Source organism: Anastrepha obliqua, chromosome 3, assembly GCF_027943255.1.
Source record: "Anastrepha obliqua isolate idAnaObli1 chromosome 3, idAnaObli1_1.0, whole genome shotgun sequence".
In the NCBI taxonomy this organism is placed as follows: Eukaryota; Metazoa; Arthropoda; class Insecta; order Diptera; family Tephritidae; genus Anastrepha; species Anastrepha obliqua.
This window is the reverse complement of record NC_072894.1, coordinates 112082942-112098962: the sequence shown is the minus strand read 5'-3', so window position 1 is coordinate 112098962 and position 16021 is coordinate 112082942. Positions and strand designations below refer to the sequence as shown.

Sequence of the window (16021 nt, the reverse complement as noted above, 5' to 3'; positions counted from 1 at the left end):
AACATACTTAAAATCCTTTTAATTTCGGATAAAAATAACTTGTATTGTACATTACACAGAAACTCATGGAGGAAATGCCTTTGGACGAATTCGAGCGCCATAAGGAAGCGCTGGCATTGAAGAAGTTGGAAAAGCCCAAAAACGTTTCTCAACAATTTCACCAATTCTATAATGAAATTGCTTTGGCGCAATATCATTTCGAACGCGATGAGGCGGAAGTGGCTATCTTGCGCAAAATTACCAAGGAGGAGTTCTTGGAGTGCTTTAAGGTGAGACTCTAATGAGAATAATTTAAAAATTAAACTGTTATGTGGCAGAAATGTTGGGAGAATAGATTTATATGCAATGATGCTTGTGGAGGCTAGCGGAGACATTGGGCTTGTTCGTAATAAAAGCGGCAATACTGCTGCACTGATGACAATTTGCAACACTGTAGCAATTGCTCAACTTATACTTTTCTGATGTTCGGCAAACAAAAAATTTTTGATGCCGATTTACTTGTATTCGCGCGCAACATTTGCCGAATTTTTGACACTTCGTACGTGATGCTTTTGATAATGTTGCCAAAATTTTACATCGAGCGTGATACTTTCACAAATCATGCAAAACTGCGCTTGTGATTGAAGCTCGAACAAGCCCATTATCGTTCCCATTAGAAGATATAAAGTGCCTTCGATTCGCCAATAACAAAGTTATCGAGCAAGATTCACCGCTAGCGAGTATGATTATACCTCAAAAAACTGCTAAAGCTCTCTTCAGAGCAAATTTTTTGTTGCTTCAACCTTGTGAATTATCTTTTGGTGTTGCCCGTCGTGTTCACTCACCTTGCAATTGTTAGTTTTTTAGTTTATAGTTAATAACATCATTTAAAAGAACGAGAACACAACGGGTTTTGACAGAGCACGCGCATCGCAACTAACGAACGGAAGCCACAAATGTTTCTTTGTATGAACGCAGTCTTACCAATACTCAATGAGTAGTCGAATATAACATATGGGCTGAAAGGTCCCGAGCCTAACAATGAAAAAACCTTTGTTTTTGGTTCAAAATTAACTTTATTCATCAACGATATTTCTATCAAGAACAACGCAATCATTCCAGCGCCGCTCTAACATTTCAATTAGCGCTAACTTAACGCGAAATTAAATTTTTACTATCCTCTGCCAAGACCAAAACTAGTCTCCACTTTCCGCTATAACAGCAACCGCCTAGATGTTCAAATAAAACATGTAAAAATTTAGATTATTTCGGGTCTCACTATTTTTATTATCAAAAAACTGGCTCATAACAATTATATGTGAACAATTACATCATTCAAATGTCCTCCGTTTACAAGTAAAATCCCCCAAACAGTCCACACTGGGCCAGAAGACCCGAGTGAGTGGCCAAAACTCTTTTTTCTTAGGAAAAGGCCATAAAACCGATTAAAACCACGTTTATTATAGTTTTTTAACTCTATGAATGCGAATCTGAAGTCAAAATTAAAAAATTCAAAATGGCGGATCCAAAATGGCGGACATGAATTTTAAAAAATCCGTATTTTTGCTTCAAACTCAGAATCTAGGGGTTTAGAACAATGCACATTACGAATATAATGTCAACTTTGAGAAATTCAAAATGGCGGATCCAAAATGGCGGACATAAAATTTAAAAAATCAGTATTTTTGTTTCAAACTCAGAATCTAGGGGTTTAAACAAAGAAAATACGTCTAGAATTAGCTGTATTCATACAGCCAGGATACACCGCGAGGAGGATTCTAGTACGATTTAGTATCCCAATTTTTTTTTGTAATTTTTAATTTTTTTTTTGTAATTTTTAATTTATTTTTGTAATTTTTGTAATTTTAAATTTTTTTTTGTAATTTTTGTAATTTTAAATTTTTTTTTGTAATTTTTGTAATTTTTAATTTTTTTTTGTTGTAATTTTTGTAATTTTTAATTTTTTTTAATTTGACTTAATTTTTGAATCTGCATTTAAGCTCAATTTTTTCAAAATCAGAAGTTTCTTTTTCTGATAGTTCAAGTTCATCTAGAAGTTTGTGAACGTCATTAGACGCAATCATTTCATGATCGCGTTCGGCCTCTGTTTCATCTTCCGATTCATATTCGTCTTCATTTGCACTGGCACTGCAATGATCATTTTCCATATTTTGAGTATCTAACAAAAGTAACTGTTTAACTTCTGCTGAAAGTGGTAAACGTCTTCTGTTATTAGCTCTAGACAACCTGTTCATACTAGACAGTAATGGATCAGAAGTATCTAGTAATCGATTAAAAGGATCCTCTAAGTTTGTTTTCCTATCACATTGTCTACTGTGCCTGAGTCTGAAGTTTCTGTAATCTTTGTTTCTCGATTCAGATGCCTCTTCTCCATATACACCAACTGGTAAAGTACAATGTCTTATTATTTCTCCAGCATGAATCAAAATTATTTGAGATTTATCTCACACTAATATCGATATTTCAGACATGTTTATGAAAAGGCGCAAAAAGGCGCATATACCTTATTTAATACTTCTTTACGAACAATTTGGCATAAAATTTAACTCATTTGATAGGGGAACTTCGGGGAACTTTGTTTTCAAAGTAAGTCATGTATGAATAAAAAACAGATTTTGTTGATTAAATGTTAAAAAAAAAACTTATTCAACATAAATACACATGGTTTCAATTATAAATTATTTTTTGAAATCCATAAAGAAAAGTTATGACGATAATAACATCTTGAGTAGTATTTTTCACAACAACTTATTGATAAACATTGTTTGAAAGTGTTAAAAATCGAACTAAAACTTTGACTTTGAGCTGTTACATAAAAAAAAACTAATTGATAATAACTAATGAAACTTCATAATTTGGTGTAAAAAATTACTCAAAATAAGATGATGTTATAAATTTCCTGTTTAAATTAAGTCGAAAATTTTTATTTTTGGCCACTCACTCGGGTCTTCTGGCCCAGTGTGCAGTCGATTCATGACTGCCTAATTGTTGAGAGCGACGAGATTTTGATATTGTGGTTGTTCAGCAGCACTTAACGCTACAGCAGAAATATTCTCAACAGAACATCCAGTTTTGGGTTTTCCAGGCCTTTTTCTATCTTTGACAGAATTAGTTTCTATCCCTGCTGTTCAGTTTCTTGAAAATTGTTCACCAAACTTTCATTTGTCGACTCGTTCGAACAATTATTTCCTTCAAAAAATTACGAATTTTGCGATATGCTGTTCGTAAAAGACTCTTTATTTGTAGCTAAGGTTTTAGCAATCAGTTTAGCCAATGACCTTTTCATTTAGTAGTAAAGTCATTTGTGCACATAAAAAAAAAAATTGTCGAACGTTGTTTGCATGGAAGAAAGTGGCTAACACCGTCAGCAAAAAAATTTTCAAAAATCAACGGTACTTTGTAGCCACATGCAACATGCAGTTTATTATACCATTCACTATAAAACTACATACCAAAAATTATTCTAAAATTTCTAATTAAAAAATTTGTGGTGAAAGTTTGTAGAATTTTCATAAATTGTGCACAAAATTTAAAAACAGGTTCATGGTTCATTTCCATGAGTGGATGCACATAAATCCATATTCGCCGACCGCCAAAACCGAATGGGTGTTTGCGTAGCTACCATTCGGCATGGTCCGGTTTCGAAAACCGCTGGGAGCACGGTTGCTCTTCGGTAAGCAATGGCAAACCTCTGAGTATATTTCTGGCATGAAAAAGCTTCTCTAAAACACCATCTGCTATTCAGAAGCGGCATAAAATTGAAAGCTCTCCATTTGTGGAACAACATGAAGACGCACACCACAAATTGGAGAAGACCAGAACATGCAACGAAGGATGTGACCGTCAATTATTATTTGGATGTGCCCGTCATTTATTTGTTAAATTAATTTATAATTCCTTCTTCTTCCCATTTATTACAGAGCTTCATTAAGCGCGATGGCCCCGAGCGACGTGTACTCTCCGTGCATATTATCTCCACCCAGCTCAATCAAGACGATAACAAAACGGAAACACCCGAAGAGGAAGTCGTTATTACAAATATGGAACGACATGAGAAAATTACCGATTTGGAAGCCTTCAAATCAAGCAAAGAATTGTATCCAATTTGCTTGCCAGTATTGGATATAAAAGCGAAAGGCGCGCGCAGTAAATTATAAATATTTGAATAGCTAAAAATTGTATGCACTCCTGTATAATACGATTGTACTTTGCTGCTTGTGGCTTTAGTATTTGCTTATTTTTTAAGAAAAAGGAACGAAAAGCTAACCAGAAATAACTATCCTACTTTCATATCCTACTTAAATTGCATCTGACAATTGCTTTTAATTAATTCTCATGTATTATTAATTTTCATATTCAACAGAAAGCTAATTTGCGTCCATCCGACCACTTTTTATTAATACTAACATTTAATTGCTGTGGGATTTCATAATTTTGTTCACATCTGATTAGGATATGTAATTTCTATTCGCTTATAAATAAATTTTATAAATTAATAAATATATTTAATGAACATTTTCTTTAAGTTAACCGTTTGAAATACATACAGTCAAGGACTAAAGACTACATACGGCAAGTACAGTGCGTTTAATAATTATAGCACAAGGACTTATTGACAAGTTTTGACAATTTAAATTTGTATTATTTAATTTTAATATTTTTTTTTTTATGACAATGTAATTTATTCTACTGCAAAAACTACATAAATCTAAGTATCAAATTTTGTGCACATTGAAACAAACTGAAAAAATTTGGATTAAATTTCAAAATGCTTAATCAGAATTTTTAGAAAAATTTCGAGTATGTAATATAGTATATAGCCTAATCACGTGCGCTGTCAGAAATCAAATAGGATAACGAAACCAACGCAAGACCAGAGTCTTATCGAGGCCCTATGCTCCCGAGAGGAGTGAACAAGGAAAGAAAAAAAAAAAACAAAGTTTTATTGCCCATTGAATTTCAGTGTGATAAAGTGGAAGTTTAAGTAGCTCCAAAATCACATAGATTTTTGCCGATTTTTTTTCTGCAGATCTTGTGAGATATCCGTCTAACGAAAGCTCGGCATTAAAAAAATTATAAAATTACAATTAAATAAAAACCAATTAAATGATCAAAACTTGCCTTGAGTCTCTGTGCTTTAATTACTAAACGCACTGTATGTACCGTATGCTGACTTTACTTCTTTACTGTATATGTTGGTAGTCGTTTTTAAATATAATAAAACAGCAGATATCTTATAAAAAGGTATAACCATTTGATTACATAAAGCAAAATTAAGCAGGAAAAGATCAGTTATAAATAAAGAAAAATTTGTATTAACAATGAATCGTTTTTGATGAATGGACTGCTGAGCAATGCACTGTTTGGTATAAGAAAGCCCGTATCGAGATTGTGAAATTCTTGTGATATTAAATCCTTCGAGCGCTGATTGTGCTGCAAAAGTGAAACAAGAAGAAAGTGAGAATAGAGAATCATTTTTAGGTTAGGTTAAGTTGCTGCAAAAAAATAGAACACACCAAAAATATTTCTAAAAACAAACAAATAATACAAAAAATACATATGGAAAGCTATGTGATTTCGAAGGGCCTCAAATTCCTTACAAATAGTGACTGTGCACTTCATCTCCGACAACTTCTTCAAAAATCATGCACCTCATCTAGTTGAATGCAGGTCTACCAAGCAATTTCCTGTGGCTACCGGGCTTTAAGCGAAATTATTGAGATATAAAGCCTAATAATCCTAATATTTTTTGTTGTTTTTTTTTTTTGTTAGGGTACGAGGTTAAAATCAAAATGTCTGAAACATCATCAAAGGCGCCGTCGCACCAGTGATATGTGCGGCATGCTCCCACTAACACTATAACATTTCTCTTCCTCGGCTGATTTCCGTCCTGGGACCGCTGAAAGCATTTCATTAAGGTGGAGCCGCATTTATAGTATATCTATTGACACAACCAGGTACCTGCATCTATCTCTTGTGGACGTATGGTGATCTTACGCCAGCAGTAGTATCCACTCCTCCCACTGTTTGATAAGTGGCTCTGAAGGAAGTGGAACAACGGAAAATTAACGATAGCGCAGTATTTAGGAACTATCGTCTTGTCTTCTGTCTGTTGTTATTGTAAGTGATTGACTCAAATATCAGCGTTGACGCGTCCTGTACAAAAACAGTTCATCTCCATGTCGTACTTGTACAACTGTACCTCCTGCTGCTGGGCCTTGCCCTTCCATTCAATGAATTAAAGTCGTACCATTATTTTTTCAGCAAATGCTCGAACCGCCACCCAACTAGCACTGGATGAGCGCATGTTCCGTGTGAGGTTGATAGGACTAGGTGAGTGTCCGAACACTCTTTCAAGTATTGCACGTTCTCGTGCGAAGCGATCACTATGAAAAGTCACGTGTTCCGCGCTTTCGATTGCATTAGGGCATCTTGGACAAAATGGACTATCTGCCAACGGAAAGCTGTGGAGATATTTCATTAAGCAGCCATCCCCGGAGAGTATCTGCTTAGGGTATTAATCGGTATCACCATGCTGTCTTTTAACGCACTCTTCGAGATGTGATATTAGTTTGTACGTCCATCACTCTTTAGGTGACTCTTCCCATCTTCTTTGTCACTCGTACATTGATCTCGATGGATTTTTCTGTTGCCGTTGGTTTTGCTCCTTGCTCGCTATATAGACGCCGAAGCTCTCTTGCGTGAATATCAGGTGGTAACAGTATCAGTTATCAGGAATATCAGCTACAACACATATTGCATTGTCTGATACCGTTCTATATGCGCATCCTCTGATACCTCTAATGCGTTCCGCCTGTGTGTGCGTACCACTTCACGCATGTGGATATTCTTGGCTTCTGCCCATACCGGCGCCGCGTAGATCACGATCGAGTTCACGAGTGTTGCTAATAATCGCCTTCTTTCCCTTTGCGGACTACCTATATTGGGTAGTATTTTTGTGAGAGCGCCCATTACATCCGTTGCTTTGTTATTGACTGCTGCTAGATGTTGCCAAAAGCTCAATCTCGTGTCAATCATGACTCTTTAGGTATTTTATTACCTCCTTTGTCAGTATCTCGTGCCTTTATATGTTTTTGGGCCATTATCAGTATCATACCGAAGAAGTTTGTTGAAATAGCCTCTATTGTATAATTCCTATATTGATTTTGGGGCATGCTCGTTTTGCTGTTCTATCAGCTTACTAAACCCTGTCAGTGCGATGTAGTTGCTAGTAGTCTTCGTCTAATTCTTCTAACGGTAAACTTAGAAAACGTGCTGTTTCGGCAGATTGGGTCAGAGGGAAGAGGTGTTACGTGAGTAGGATTGATAGGGCATGTGATTAGATGGTTAGTGTCGCATGCTGGACATATACTGGCTATGTCAGGGTCGATAATGGTTTAACCTGCTACAGTATCCAGAACGCAATTATGCCAAAGTTACGCGGGTCTCGCGAGGCAGTTGAAGCTCTTCGTCTGGAAGACGGCGGTGGTTGGCCTCCGATGGCATTTAGATGTCGGGTAAGTGTCAGATGGTAAGTGTCTCCCGATGAATGTCGTTTAGTGTTTGTCCGTGTACTAGCCCTGTCTAGTGCACCGTACCTTAGCTAATAACATCTTCGATGTAATTTTTGTAGCAGATTTATTAAGTTGATGTTCCATTAAATATTGTCTTCAAGCCCATCACAGCGTAGTTCCCGAAACTGTGCTAGTCGAGCTAACGAGCATCGTTCAGCGTTTCCTTTTCATATTTCACATACGCTTTGTTTGGCGGTGTCTGCCCTGCATAAATAGGAATTTGGCCTGCTAGAAAATTTCCAACGCAGCCATACCACAGTTATGCGAATCTTATGGAACAATCCGAGTTCTTGGTCTGGAACGGGTGGTGGTTGATCACGATAAAGGCATTCGTCTGCCAAGAGTTTATGAAATAATTCATTGAACCGAAGCTGAGAACTGTGCGTATTTAACTGGTGCAGATTAGACGGATTTCGGTGTCAGGGTCCTCGCGTTGGAGCGCCAAGCAAAGATATGCTTAGTAGCGGGCGATCTGGTCTGTGTGCTACCAGATATTTACCAAGACAGCCCCACTTCGTGCTGAAAAATATTCTAGTTGCGCCGTAGGGTAAGTCATTTTTAGAGCTTTGGTTGACGGGCTCTGCTCATCTTGATGTCACTTTTCCAGTCGTGCAGATGCTTTCTCACATTTCGGGAAGGCGATTTGCTTCGATGTAACTCGGGAAGTGGTGGTCACGATGTCACTTCAGAAGAAGTTGCCTCGATAGCAGAAAGTTATGCTCTATCACCACGACTTTCGTCATGAAGGCGATACACTGAAGACATCAGATGACAGGCTGAATTCATAGATAGAGTCGAAATGGTAAAAGGATATGTTATAGGGTACGGCGTAGTGAATAGTGTAAATCTCAGTCAGATTAAAAAAAAACCTGTCGAACGCAATGAAGAGCTAGAATAAACAACTCACCGCGGAAAATAATTCTAATAAATTTTGTCACGGGCTTACCCAGTTGCACGGCAAGTTTTGGGCGCTAATAACAGAATAATTCCTCGAGACCCCCGGACCAAGTGAATCAATGCAAAGACCTCCAATAAATACTACTAAGATCTTGTGCATTCAAACTGGATAAAGAAGCAAAACGAATGGGTCTGGTGGGAAAAGAGGACAAAACGAAGTCCCTCCTGTCATCAAACAAAGAGTCGGCGCAACGGATTATCTCTCTTGCCAACAGGTGCTACTTTGGACTAATAGGCAATTGAGTAGCAAAGTCCTCTCTTGAAGAACAAAACTAACACTCTATAAGGCTCTCATCATGCCCATTCTAACGTATCACTTATCGCGCCAATCAAGAGAAGAAGATCTTATCACTGAGTTTGCATTCATGTTCACAATTTTCATCATAAAATATTAATATATACCTGATTCAGTACAGATATTTTATGCTTATAGCTGACTTTCTCATTGGAAATTTCTTTAAATAATCCGCCCATATCGATGATGATATTATTTCGGTTGCTACTTTTTTTGCTAGCTGCCACCAATTGTAGATACAGAAAGTCTCGATGCAAATGTTGAAAATATGCTTTCAAGTACAAAGGTTTCCCTATTGGAGAGATACAATTTTTAAATATATTAAACTGATGTAAAAATAAGAAAAAAAGGTTATGAAAGTAAAAGTTAAAAGACGCTTACCTTTTATTGAAAATATTGGACTCTCCACCATCGAGCTGCTACCACTCTCAATACGGCCGGTGAAATTCTCCAATTTCCAATAGTAAGTGAATACCTTCATCTCTCGATCACTCAGCATAGTATTATTGAATTTCCTCACTTCTTGTAACAGTTCATTGGACGATGACGGCATTTGACTCTTTGAGTGAAATGACTTAAGTTGTGGCGCCTTTTTGGGCAACGACTCTTCGGCTTCCACACCCGCCGAAGATTCCTCGTATTCATAACTGACTTCAGCTGATGTGTCCACTGCATTTCCTCTGGGTTCAATAATCGGTTGGAATTTCGGTTTGGATGCTGTTGTGGGTTTGACGCTAAGCAAAGGTTTGTATTGCTGTGATGGAGGTGTTGGTGGTTTTTTTGTTGGTGTTCGTGTCGCGGCGTATGTGGTTGACGGTGTATTAGTCTGCATTTGCGGATGTAGCGTTGCGGGCGGCGTTGTGGTGAAAATCATCGGAGTCAACTTTTGTGGTACATTTATGCCTTGCTGCTTCGCTATGTATTGCAAAAGGGTTTTTATGTCTTGCAATTCTTTGTAGAGTTTAGCTTCCAAATCACTAAAGGCTAACTTTAACTCAGCTTCAAACGGTACATAATTAATTTAATTAGAATACAATTAACTGGGATGATAGATTTTTATAACTGTTTCATATATTTACCTGATCCACATACCCCTTTAAGCTTCTTCGTAGTGACAGCTTCAGCGCTTGCGCGTACCTCACCGGCGGTCACCGTACAGACAGCTTTCTGAATTTCACTGGGCTGCTTCTCATCATCTTCACTCGAAGTGTTTTCTGTATAGTCCAGGGTTTCGTTAGAAAAACCTGCAAATAATTTGCTGTTTAGTGGTATGTTTCAAATGAGGTGATGAGATACAAAAGCTTAGATATAAAGGGTTCTCCAATAAGAGGTGTTATTTTGATATTCAAAGGAAAATGCTATTTTTTTAATATAAATGGTCGGATGTTCATTTCATTATCATAAAGAGGAAGGTATACCGTTAATAGTGAAGAATAACCTCAGGCAAATAACCACCACGACCACGCTTACAGGACAATATCCTTTTCATAAAATTTTTCATTACCGAATTGCAAAGTGGCTGCCCTATGTCCTCGATAGCCTCACGAATTCCATCTTTGAGGTATTTAGCTTTTGGCGTAGACCTTCTCTTTCACGTGGCCCCAAAGAAAAAAGTCACAAGGTGTTAAATCACAAGATGGTTTCGTTGCTTGTGTGGCACGTAGCGCCGTCTTGTTAAAAATAAACGTTGTCCAGATCAATACCATCCAATTCCGGCCATAAAAAAACGTGAATCATATCTCGATAGCGCAATCCATTCATTCATAACACCTGTTATTGGAAAACCCTTTGCATTCTTCAATGCTGCTTTTCAAGACAAGTAAAGTCTTGAAAGTCTAACCACTCAACAAAATCTATGCTAAAGAGGGTTTGACAGCAGTTTGAATGAGGAGGAGTAAGAGTCTGTGAGACATCTTCTCTGTTACTGTCGCGCGTGGCATGCCACTAGGTTTAGAGACTTCGGCTCATCGTTCTTGAATGATACTGATGACCTTAGGCATTAAAATGTCAGCCAGATCTATGGGTTTGCACTTAAAACAAGATGGCTTAACGAGGAGTAGCAGGTAAACTGCTCATAATGGATTGGTAACGGCCTAACAGTTTAGAAACTGATTGCCACTTCTATCTACCTCCCTACCTACTTGGTTCCAATGGCTTACCACCTTTTTGTAAATATCATTGTTCATGTTTTCCATTTTTTTTTTCTAACTTGAATAGCCGCCGCAATCAAGTACACTTGCCCAGGTAATATAACCCAACTTCAGACATTAATGTCGTCTTCACCGAATCTTGAGAATCGTTGAAGCCGCGAACAATAAGCAATGCCGATTTGTTGAGGAAAGGCTCATAGGTGAATATAGCAACCGAAATACGGCAAGGGAAATCGCAGTGGATGGGCCGCACGCTGAGAAAAAGTGACGACAACATTGTTAAACAGATCCTGCGCTGGAATCCTTTTCAGCAAACCTGTTGAGAAATTGGTCTACCGCTTACCACCTGACGACGCTCTACAGATGTAGAAATGAAATCTCTCGACCGTGGCATAGATGAGCAGTTGATGTTCTGTGCTCCAGATAGGAGCTCAAGGGACGCGTATATATTTATATTCAGACGTGAAATATCGAGTGAGAAAAAAATTGTAATTTAAGCTACATCCCACAATGATTTGGAAATCAGCGAAATGCGTCCGTTTGAGCAAGCGTTATTTGCAGTAAAATTCAAATATCTCAGCAAGATTTTGTCCACATGTTAATCATGGACTGATTAAGATTGAAAAACTTGCTATTTAAACTTCTCTTTCTTTCAAGAATATTACGTCAATCGGAGCAAAATTTCTGAAGTTATGAGTATTTGGGCGCTCGTTGCTCAGAGTCGGGTTTCTATACCCGCTCGACTTTGAAGCGTTTTCCTAAAATTTATTTTAAAGCGCGTACTTGTATACGTCTCTGTCTCGGAGATGAGTTCCTCGTTTGAACTAAATTTTTTTCCCCCGAGCCATTTCTTCATGTCAGGGAACAAGAAAAAGCCGCAGGGAATCAGATCGGAGGAATACGGGGGTGCGACAGCAATTCATAACGCAAATCATGCAGTTTGGTGACAACGCCGGATGAATGTGCTGGTGCGTTATGGTGGTTAAACAGCACCTTCTTTTTCCCCAAACGCGACCGTGTCTTCTTCAGTTTTTTGTAAAAGCGGTCCAACAACTCACTGTGGTATTCTCCAGCGATCGTTCTTCCTTTCTCTAAAATATCCATGTGGACGATGCCGTTTGCAGCCCAAAAAATTGTCTCCATGACTTTTCAGGCCGATGGGACTGTCTTCGCCATCTTTAGACAAAAACTGGACGTTTTGTTGAGAATATTGCCGCTGTTGCGTAAAGTGCTGAATAACCTGCAACATCGATATCTCGACCTTCTCAACAATTAGGCATTCATGAATCGACTGTTTGGCGGATTTTATCTGTAAACGGAGGACTTTGGATATTATAACTTTTCACATATAATTGTTAGGAGTGCGGCTTTGCTGAAAGGATCATGTTGTCTGGCTATGAAAATATTCGATGCGGTATCAGCTGGTGGTAGCAGAGGAAGAGGAAGACCTCTTTGCGTTGGAAAGATCAGGTGGACAAGAACGTTGTTTCACTTCTCTGACGCCGGTTAGCACGTGAAAGAAACGACTGGGCGCTTTGATAAACTCGGCCAAAATCGCGCCAATCAAGAAGAAGAAGAATTGTTAAGAGTCATATTTTAAATAAAAATTGTGAAACCTCAAAGAATCTGAATATTTCTACATGTTTTATTTTAAAACAACATCTAGGCGCGTCGATTGAAGGACCCTTTATAAGACTGATGTGTACATACTCGTATGTACTTACATATTCACGTGGAGCTTAATAGAATATGGTATACAATGATTTTCGTCCAAGTTAAATTTACTTACATACACTAGTTTTGGGAAAAAGAAATCCATTCTTTTCTTGGTAGATGGCTGTAGTGATCGATATCTCGTAAAGGATCGATCAAACTATTTAAAGTTTATGCTCGTTATCAAGGTAACATTTCACACTAAAAAATTCGTTTGCTATTTTTTGTTTGTTCCAGCCAGTTGTGAGTTACAGGGTGTTAATAATGGAAGTCAATAAAGAGAAATTTCCGTATATTTTACAGTCTGTCGTTGATAAAGGCGAAAATGCAAGCCAGACCGCTGAAATGGTGTTTCTGGTGCCGATGCTGTAACAATTAATTTTGTGCAATTTTGGTTTCGTCGATTCCATTCAGATATATTTGATGTTAAAGAAAATATCGCTAATTTCGAAAATGTCAATAAAATCACAGAAATAATCGAAGTTGAGCGGCATGTTAGCAGTCGTAGCAACGCTCAGGAGCTAAAGATCGGCCATAAAACCATGGATAAAAAGATGCGAGACTCTTTCATTTTGAGCGAGAGAGCGCCCATGAGCTCGTTTCAAAACTTGGCAGAATTCACACATTATGGGATGATGAACAGCTGATGGGCGAAATGGCGGACTGCCAGAAAAAACGCGCCGAAAATAACTGATTTTGCTTAATGAAAAAATACCGCGATGGAAATATTTATAATTATTTACCTTTAAATTAATTCAATTGAAACGTAATAATTTCAGTTGAGTGAGTTTTTGAAATTTTCCAAAGTCTCTTACATCCTTGTCGACTTCTACTTTTAATTAGTCTTGTGTACACATATGAATACATTTTACATATGTACATACAAATAATTTTATTGAAAACTGTTAATGCCTGCAAATTTGTATACAGGCGTCCCTCGTATAACACGGTACTTTTAAGGGGGTGGTAGGGTTTAGCGCTAAAAAAAAACACTTTTTTTTTAATTTTTTACAGAAATATGGCTTAAGATACTTTAATAAAATCAGTTGCATGTTATTGTACATCTTTTCAATAAGTTTTTAAAAAATATTAATAATAAAATATTGACAAATAAGCCCATGACAGAGTTTTTTTGGGGATATGTTTTTCGAGAGGTGCTCTGCGGTGCCAATCGGCATTCGTCGTAGAATCATCTGAAACTAAAAAAGTCGAATTTTTCAGTTAAAGTATGACGTAATGCTCCCCCCCCCCCCCGCCCCCCCCATTAATAAAATTTTTTTTTTTTCATTTTTGTAATATAGTTTTGGTGGCAAAAAAACGTAAAACGAGCATTTTTGGCGAAAATTTTCGGCATATTTGTAAGTCAAAAACAACCTTAAAAAAAAAAATAAAAAAAAACAGTGTAAGGGGAGGGATTTTTGATTTAGAAAACGTGTGCCAAATTTGAAAAGAATCGGTTGAATAGTTTCGGAGTTGTGATTGGCACCGACTTTTAAGAAGTCGTTTCGGGAAAAACGCGTTTGAAAAAATGACTCTGAAAAATTATCTATGCTCCGCATTCGAGGTAGAGTGCCTACAAAGGCTATAACTTTGAGAGTTCTGCTCCGATACACTTAAAATTTTGACACAACATTCTTGAAATGATTTACTATAAGATGAGTGAAGAAAAAAAATTTCGATTTTGTGACCCTTAATGCACGGTTTCGATATTACACGGTACAAGAATTGATATTAATATAACACGATTTTGAAAAATATGCATTTTAAATTTGAACTTTTTTTCCGTTCAATAAGGGGAATACCCCAAATTCATTGCTATAAAAAAATGTCTCATTTCGTTTTGAGAAGTGAAAGTACATAGGCGTTTTGCCCTTTGTAAATGAAGTTGATAAAGTTTTCTTAATAAAAACTTCCTGGTAACTTCCTTTTTCATTTATGTAGTATTTGGAACGAAATTTCAGCTATCATAAAATTTTACACCTTAAGATTTGGTTTCGATATAACACGGTACACATTGCCTTTATTTATATTATTTCAAGGTTTCGTATAACACGGTTTCGATATAGCACGGTACGAATTAACCGTGTTATACGAGGGACGCCTGAATACGTAAATATTTTATGATTGAAAAGCGTAGGTAAGGGAATTGAATTTGATTTGGAGATATTTTATAAGTATTAAAGGTTATCTGCTTTAATTTATTCTGTTCGTTGTTTCAACTTTCTATTTTTTGCTACACAATTTTTTATTTTTTAGAAAAACAGTCTCGCACTAGTCTTCTTCTTCTTCTTAATTGGCGCGATAACCGCTTACGCGATTTTGGCCGAGTTTAACAAAGCGCGCCAGTCGTTTCTTTCTCATGCTAACCGGCGTCAATTGGACAAACCAAGTGAAGCCAAGTCCTTCTCCACCTGATATTTCCAACGCAGAGGAGACCTTCCTCTTCCTCTGCTACCACCAGCTGGTACCGCATCGAATACTTTCAGAGCCGGAGCGTTTGTTTCCATTCGGATGACATGACCCAGCCAACGTAGCCACTGGATCTTTATTCGCTGCATCTATGCATAAAACAGTTTTAAACAATTTGCGTAAAAATTCTGGGCAAAAATAATGGATTTCTTTTTCCCCAAGCTAATATTATATTTTCCCCATTTGTGTTGGGTTTGTTTAATTGGAAGGTCATTTCCCAATTTCTGAAGAAACTTAAAAATTATAAATTAATTTTTTTACACAACAAATAAATCGTACCCTTTAGTGAAAAGGCACGTAAAACCACAGAAAAACTCATTGCAACAAGTTGAACAAAATCACTTGAACATTTTGCTCACATCGCCAACAGTTCAGCTATGAAGCAACATAAAAATATTTGTTTTTTTTTTCTTTCGAAAAAGCAGTAAAATTTCAGCATAATTGCATTCTTTTATTTTGTTTCTACTTTCATATTTGTCTCAGCAACGTTTTTTACCTACTCCATTTGGCAGCGTTGATGTTGTAAAATCCTCTGTAGCTGCTTTTGCCGGCTCAGGTAACAGCTGAGCGGCGGGGACAGCAGCTGTGGGTGCTGATAGCGGAATGGCGGGTAATGTTGGATTAAGTTGAGGTTGTTGTAATTGTTGTTGTTGCTGATATTGCTGGAGTCGCAGTTGTTGAAGATACCACTCTTGCTGTATTTGTTGTTGTTGTTGCTGTTGTGGTGCAAACAACACTTCCTGCTGCTGCGGTCGACTAACTGGCGTTCCGTTTGCCGCGACAATGTTGGCGGTCGAATTGCTGGCTATAAATAATAGCCATGGTAATAATAATAAACGGGCAAATTTTACAACACTTCTCAT

General features: G+C 37.4%; 2 protein-coding genes across 3 annotated transcripts in view; one reads left to right on the top strand and one right to left on the bottom strand.

Moving 5' to 3' along the window:
* Positions 1–5212, top strand: part of LOC129243038 (insulin-degrading enzyme) — a 39680-nt gene extending 34468 nt beyond the window's left edge. For both annotated transcript variants that reach the window (XM_054880090.1, XM_054880091.1), the window contains exons 17-18: positions 60–269; positions 3921–5212. In XM_054880090.1, the coding sequence (XP_054736065.1) occupies positions 60–269; positions 3921–4157 (447 nt within the window). In that variant the 3' untranslated portion in view covers positions 4158–5212. The remainder of the gene's footprint in view (positions 1–59; positions 270–3920) is intronic.
* A 10-nt stretch (positions 5213–5222) lies between these two features.
* LOC129243040 (basic-leucine zipper transcription factor A) lies at positions 5223–16021 on the bottom strand. Its single transcript, XM_054880098.1, has 5 exons — positions 15655–16021; positions 9906–10070; positions 9208–9825; positions 8934–9118; positions 5223–5433 (listed from the first exon to the last, which is right to left on the bottom strand). The coding sequence occupies exons 1-5, from the start codon at positions 16019–16021 to the stop codon at positions 5293–5295; spliced, it is 1476 nt and encodes a 491-aa protein (XP_054736073.1). The 3' UTR covers positions 5223–5292.

Coding starts and splice junctions, on each gene's coding strand:
- LOC129243040 (XM_054880098.1), bottom strand. CDS start 16,021: ATGAGAAGTGTTGTAAAATTTGCCCGTTTATTATTATTACCATGGCTA. Junction 9,119..9,207: donor TCCAATATTTTCAATAAAAG/GTAAGCGTCTTT, acceptor TCTCTCCAATAG/GGAAACCTTTGTACTTGAAA. Junction 5,434..8,933: donor AAATATCTGTACTGAATCAG/GTATATATTAAT, acceptor TCACTTTTGCAG/CACAATCAGCGCTCGAAGGA.